General features: G+C 37.4%; 1 protein-coding gene across 1 annotated transcript; it reads left to right on the plus strand.

Moving 5' to 3' along the window:
• Positions 1–6,035: 6,035 nt before the first annotated feature.
• On the plus strand, positions 6,036–7,725 carry ASCRUDRAFT_7354 (uncharacterized protein; the record flags this gene model as incomplete). The annotated part of the gene is made up of 3 exons (XM_020192332.1): positions 6,036–6,129; positions 7,055–7,192; positions 7,595–7,725. The coding sequence occupies 3 exons, from the start codon at positions 6,036–6,038 to the stop codon at positions 7,723–7,725; spliced, it is 363 nt and encodes a 120-aa protein (XP_020048194.1).

Genomic DNA, 7,725 nt, shown 5'->3' on the forward strand with positions numbered 1-7,725 from the left:
GAAATTTTGGAATGTGCGTTTCACAAAGAAGGGTCTTCTCACTCTGCCAGTCGTGAAGCACAACTACCTCTTTTGCTTTCTGCGTGAAGAAGCTAACTGACCGGCTTGTCAGTTTTTTTGCTAGCGGAAGGTCATTCTCTAAACCGCGGATCTAGGTACATCAATCGACTATCGACTCCATTAATTAATCAGACACTGAGCTGGAACAGAAGGATACAAACATGAATGAACATCCAAATCCAATGAATAAAGAAGTTCTTATAATGCCTTCTTATAGATCTTGACAATTTAAAAGAAATAGAGTGATAAATTCGAATTGTAATCGTTGTAGCAATAGTATAAGTTCAGACAATTCCACAAAGTAAATCCATTCTGCGAGTTAACCAACATAGAGTCAATCATGTATTAGTAATTGAGCAAACCGCAAACAACATCAACAGCAAAACTTTAGGCAACCGAATTTCAATCAATGAAGCGACAAATTAGGAGAAGTGAACACAGCAGCCGCTACCACTTTGGCCACCATATAAGCAACATCAATCTGCATCAATTCTTTCAAGAGTGATAGCAACATTGCGCGACCTTTTATAAAGTGATATTTAATTCAAATATGTTTTCAGTTACTGTGATTTGTGGGATAGCTAGGCAAGCTGTTGCCAGATGTGTCATTACATTCGACTACGGATTTGGCGGTACTTCTACCAAATTTGTGGAGGACATGCACTCAAATCGAAACATCGTGGATTGTCGCATTGAGTGAAAGGACTTCAGCTTCACTAATCATTAAGGCCACTGAAGCCAGCTTTTTGGAGTGGCAACAAAGTGATTTTCATTAATCAGCAGCATATACCCTCCATCCTATTTTTAATTAACAGCGTCTCCAGCCCAATCACTGCCAACCTATCAAGCTCCTTCAACAGGTGAAGCAGCTTTGTATTGAACAATGGATGGCTTTGAGTTTGACAATCTTAACACAACTGTACGACAATTTAAAATGATCTTGCATAGCGTACCAAAAGTTTGAATGATTAACACAGCAGCAACAGCAACATCATACCATGAAGAATTAGCTGAACAACCGAACATTTCAATTACTGATCAGTTAGATGAAGATTGCTCTGTGGCAACCCAAAGCCATATGAATAAAGCAACTCCCGGTAAAGGCCTATCTTCATTGGTGCAGTCTGCGCAGAGAACACAAAAATCTTGAACGATCAAACCATCATTCTGACATTGGTCTCCATCAATTTGGAAATACTTGATTTACTTTCAGCAACAACAAGTTCTGGAATGCGACCCAGAATTACTCCAAGATTATTCAACCTAGAAAACTAGTTCACGTATAATTTAAGAAGCAAATTGATGGCATCTCATGATGCCGCAATAAAGATTTTATCCACAGCGCTCTCACGGATCCAGTTCCTTTTGCTCTTTGAAAGATAAAGAACTGGATGTTCAGCTGAAAATGTTTGAGATCCAAATCGTCGGAGAGCAATAACCAACCTGGTATAGCAATAAAGAATACATTTTTTCAGTTCATAAATTGGTTTTGATTTTTTTACTCTTTTAGCGATTACACGGAATGACCAACATCAGCCAGTTGATTCATGTAAATTTGAGCGTCGATTTCTTCCTAAATGACTGGACATGCCACATGCATTTGATTAACCTTGAACATCTTTGATGCTGAAACAGCTAGAAGTGCTCGGTCACTATCATGTCCAAAGAGTGCAACAAATTTTTCACTATGACCGATCACTGCAACGTAAGAAAGCGCTTGAGGTACTAGTCTCGTTTTGGCAAAATCACCATTTGGTGCTCACTTCATTGTTTACTCGCAACGAATGCAAACAGGCTTATTGCCAAAGAGAAAATTAAGCACCAAAATGGTAATGGTCGGAGGGGTCGCCGGAAGTTCTGATATTCAACCGAGCTTACTGATCGTGTCTGCAGATTTTGGCTCAACACTAGTACGGGCATTAACGACAGCGCCAAAGTCGTGCACAGTAGACCAGACTTCAATGCTATTTGTTGAATCATTTGTAATCTGCTTAAGTACAGCTGCAACGACATGAAGCTCGTCTTGACGAACACATTTGGTTGCAGCAAGCTGGTTGTTATGACACTCAGCATCAGTTATTATCTTCACCAACCTCATGTAAATCGTTAGTGCATTCAACTAATTATTTGTATCCGATAAATAGGGATGCAGATCATCGTTTTTATCAGTATATCTGGTCCTGTCAATATATTCATCGCATGGTTGGAGTTGGCATTTCCCATGCCGTCGGATTGAATTGCAGTTGTGCTATCCTCGTCACTGAATGGTAAGACTGATTTTTTCCTGTAGCAACAGCATCAATGTCTGTATCGTCAACCTCCTATTGATTTGGTGCTTAATCTCAGCAACTGCCACCCATTCAAAACTGAGTCAAGATACAACAAAAAGATAAGAATTACTCAGATCAGCACTGCTGTAACTGGAGTGGTAGATTCTGTAGGCCTTTCTACTCATCTCGTTGCAAACAACGCACAGAGCATTGTCTCTTCTCCCAACTTCGTTTTCCTGCATTTTCTCGGACTCAAGCCTTGGTGAGCAAAGACAAATATGTTCAACATAACAAGAAATCAGTTTTGACCCTGGATTTACTAAAATGATCTGGTGATTGGAGTGCCTTCTTTAGAGTGAGTCAAGTTGATCAAGAAAACTGGCAAGCATCAGCGCTTTATTTTGAAGTAATCAGCATCTTTTTCTTCATTTTACCCTTTTGCGGCTTCTGTGACGATTTTTCTTAGCGACGGTGACTGACCAAATATTGATGATATTTATTTGATCCTGACCATTGATATTGGATTCTTTCATTCTGAGAACAATCTTTCAACCGCTTTGATGCAAACTTGTTATCAGTTCTGATAATGCGGACAGTTCTATGCAATAATCGTTGACTAAACTTATTATAATATACCAAGCTGGCAACTGCTACTGATCGTGTAGCAATTAGAGCAAGAAAGACCTTTTTTCCGCAATCATCAACAATGGTGAGAAATCAACAACATTCATCAACAGCAGCAGCTGGCATTGGCCAACAATACCAACATCAAATTGAAAATGAGCAGTGGTGGCTGTTTCGTAGACAACGTCCCCATAATCATTCTCGGTTTTCCTTTATGACAAGCAGACAGTTTGAACCGCGATCGGCAAGCATAGCATTGATATTGCCAATATCCCTTTGAACAATATCAACAGATGTCCTACTTGTTCATTCCACATTCTTCTACTTTACACAACAGCAGCTGGGGCAGCCAGACATGCATAGAGTGGAAAGCCTGCCGGCGCGTCGACCATTCAAGCGACAAAATCTTTTTTAGATGACAAATAGGCAACTCTATTTCGAGCGTCTAAAAATGAAATTTAGTTTCCTCCATGGGGAGCGCAACAATTATTCATCAACGAATCCCGATTCAGATCCATCACAATACCAATATCACTTATTTCAAGTACAGCGTTGCCAATACCAACAATAGGTCCTGATTCAGGAGGTATGTCGCTGCACCAATCACCGATGGCACAAACATTTTGGAAAGAACCAAATCAAATTACACTGTTTTGAAACTCAACAAGAACATGCTAGCTACCATCACCGACCGAGCCAACCGGGACTGATTTTCCTTGAGGGCATGCAAGACTGCCACTGGTGCAGAAACGTTGGCTACAACTAATGATCATGCAATATCCGGCAGTGCGGCCAGCCACTCACTGACCATGTTGGTGGTTCTCTGACTTCGATGGATTGTCATTCGTTTGCCTTTGGGCTTTTTCATTGGATTGTCACCTACATAAACTAACTCTGTTGAACAAGAGCTACCGACCAATTCATCATATCAATGGTGACTGACCAAAACTTTCCATCAATTGATGAGATTTTGTCAGTGTCTGTGTATTGAATGAGAACTTCTTCAGCCAAGATGTTTTCGGAAACGGATCCAGCACCAAATGTAGTTGAAAGTATATCAGCAATCTGGACTATCTTAATATTCCTTTAGAATTCTTTAAAAAATCTAATGCAATTCCTGTTATTAAATCATGCATTTTCCTATTTACCACAAGTAAGATCTTTTGTCATAATCATAGCTGCTTGAACACCAACAGAACTACAATGCTTTTCCAAGTCACTGAAACTTGACGGCGTACTACCCATTTCGTAGTACCTCCTACAATTTGACAATGAACAATCCGCCAGTAACCAATCTGTGGCAAAGGGAATTCAAAGCAGCCGTAAATTTGCTCGAGTTAACAACATCAGCAAGTATAACATCATCTCAGATGAAGGCTTCGTACAGCAGACGCAACTGACAAGCTTTGAGATTTAAGACCGAAGCCCCAATAGTAAAGTTGGCACTATCCAATTGAAATGCTGGCACCTGCCTACGATCAATCGCAATCTGGCTCATACTCTATTAGAGCTGATTTACTATGGTACATTATGGTCGGAAGTAGTTGAGAACGGGGAACACAGAAAAGATCGGCGGCCCTTCGAATAAGAAACAGCGCCAGATGACCGTCCGTCAGTGGAGCAGATGGCAGACAGTCAGTGAAGGACCGAGTGTAGACATGAAGGAGGGTCACAATATTTTACTATTCTTTCTAATTGCCGTTTCAGATTTTCTCGTTCTCCATTTTTCAAAAGTAAAAGAAGAACAGTGACAAGATGGATCTTAGATAAGTCCCTGTCAAGAATTTTGATGATATGTCATTTGAATTCAATTTGTGTTTGATCAAGCAAATTGATTTTTCTGCTAAACGGACTATTCTTACAAATAATCGTAGATAATCAACTGGTAACTTAGTTGCTTCTGAATTGAACAAGACTATATGACGAAAAATGAAATGACCTTTATGCTCCGCGCATTTACTCCATAAAGTCCAATTATTGGGGAAGCATTATCAAGTGAAATATATTCCAGTATAGTTATCATTTTGCGGTTGTGAAAAATTCAAAGTTGAGTATTGTTAGTACTCAAGATCAATTATACATTGTTTTAATGTTCTATTAATCTCAGAAGGACAGTACGCATCTTTTGATGAGGTATTGATTTGATTTGAAGAAGACTAACCATTGTCTTTGTGAATTTGCATCAAATCTCATTTCGTTGTCTGGACAACATTATTTTGCACTTGCTTTCAAATTAACAACTATAATTAATTGTTCTAGTCACACGATGCAATCACGTCACCGTGCTTGTCAATTGATGCTGTTGTTTCTCCAGTTTGTCCATTCTAACATCTTTCGGCGGATTTTCCAAAAGTAAAGACATTTGATGCTTTGGTTCGAATAAACGTGACATCAGCAAACATTAATGAATCAATATCAACACTCTCTTGTGACTTTAAAATATCGTCACTGCGCACAACATTCATTAGTATGATTTTATCATTATGAGCTGTCAGGACTTCAACTCTATTTGCAACTTGAGTTGTTCCTTTCGGGTCAAGAAAATCTTCACCAAGATGGTAATTAACAATTAATTTGAGTGTCACTCAATCCGATAGTAAGCCATTGTTAGTAACAAATATCAAACCTTCACGCCACTAAATCATTTGAACATTTAGGTAGGACGAATATTTTTCTTCTTTTCTGCATTTCCAGCAGTAATAGGCAGACCCCCATAGTCAAAAGGCTTAACTTTAAATTGGGTAGTGACTGCTTCTTCAAAGCCTTTGGCAAGCTTGAATGATACTAACCAATTTCGTAACAATCGTTTGTGGCTTAATATCTTATGGTGTCTGAATAGTTCATTAACTTATAAAAATGGTATCTTGTTTCTTTCATGAAAGTAGTTCTTAGCAAAAAATGTTATGTGAGGTACGTCGTAGCAACTTTATTGTCAAACTTCGGAAAAGCGGCATAATGATGAATAGATTCAAACTTTCAATAATGACCTGAATTCACGTCGGTTTACACTTTTAATTCATTTTCATTCAATAGAAAAGTTGACGTAACCAGAAAGTTTGTAAGAAAGAGAAGTAATGCAAAATGGCCTTGATTCACAAATTCTTGAATTATTCTGAGGAGCAACTTAAACGCATGATGCGAATCTTAACTTCTAATTACTTTGAATTCACAAGCAGTTACGATTGATGATATAACAGACCAAACAATTTCTTTAAAGTTCGATTGACGGCAGTAGCAGCGATGAATCCCATTTAGTTAAATTCATCACACTCAACGTAATTGGCGCTTCAATCAGTGAACAAAGTTTTCATCATCCGTCATTCAGCTGTAGTACAATCCCATATCTTTCCTCATTGAATAAAATGACATCACAATTTCCTTGAGTTACTACGACTGGTCTCGAAATTTAGAGACAACTCAAATATTGTCGAAAGTGATTATTGGAGACCAGTTATAATATGAAAATGTAAATTATGAATCATAGTAAAAAATAATAGAGTAGTATAATTAAATATCTTTTATAATTGTGTCACGTCTCTAAGAATACCTCTCTATTGATAACCTTCTGCATATGAATAGCTTTTGTTTAATATAATACAATTTTGAAAACGCAGAAATTCTCTGTTCTTTGCGTCTCACTAATAAATATTAAGATTGAATCGAAACATTTCACTGCAGATTAGAAAAATAGAATATGCAGCATAACAAAAGCAACCGTATCGTACGAAGAAGTTGAACGATACAGTGATATTTCAGCAATTATAACTATCAGTAATTGAATAGGATTGTCTTGAAGTAGATGACGATCATATGTTAGAATAGTATTAGTTTAACGAGCAAAAGAAAATATTCAAATATGATAATAAAAGAACTGTAACTCAAAGTAAATCAAGCAAATAAATGAAATAATAGTTGAAATCATTTAATTCGGGACATTGGTTTAATCCTGAAACAAGCAACTTGTAAAAGTAGAGATTGTTGTAAACTTGGTATACGGAGTCAATGAAATAAATATTGTAAAGTGGAAACTGCAAGGAGGTTAAATTTTTATTTTAGATGGTTGAGACAAGACCGACACAAGTTGTTCGGTCTAGCCATAGAAGTCCCTAAAGATACCAATAACTCTCCTCAAAGGTTCATCCAGCAATCCTTGTTCTATAAATCAAGTTGCCTAGTTTCAATTGAAGCTGAAGATATTAGTAATACTGGAAATCACATTGGATGTCTTAAGATTGTAAGTACATATCTTTTGTAAACATCTCCATAACAATTGCGGGATCCCTAATAATTGTTTCCTCCAATTTGTAATCGGAAAAAACAATGGATACAAATATGTGCTTACAAGCCTTTATCGATCAGATTCAACTGCATCTTGACGTAAAGAAATCCAGCTCAAATAGTCTCCCATTTGGCCAACAAATATGAAAAGAAGCTGAGATCAACAATCGTTGCCCTAATGGTTATTCAAAATATAATTCAATTGTTAATTCATTACTATACACGGCTAATTCAGTGAAATGTAAAATGTTATTCTCTACAGGAGCTCTAAGGAGACCAGTAGTAACTCAATGAAGAGACGTTATATGTGGTGTTTCCACACCACTCGAATATGTTTGTCTATCAATTGACTTGTCCACTAGATTACGATAATAATAATACTGAAATAAATCATACTCCTCTTTCTTCTCTTGACAAAGCCGATTATGCAACAATTAAACATTTTCCTCTGTTAACATTTTCCCACCTAACGGTTGTTAATCACAGGGCTTAG

Source organism: Ascoidea rubescens (assembly GCF_001661345.1).
Source record: "Ascoidea rubescens DSM 1968 unplaced genomic scaffold ASCRUscaffold_4, whole genome shotgun sequence".
Lineage (NCBI taxonomy): Eukaryota > Fungi > Ascomycota > Saccharomycetes > Ascoideales > Ascoideaceae > Ascoidea > Ascoidea rubescens.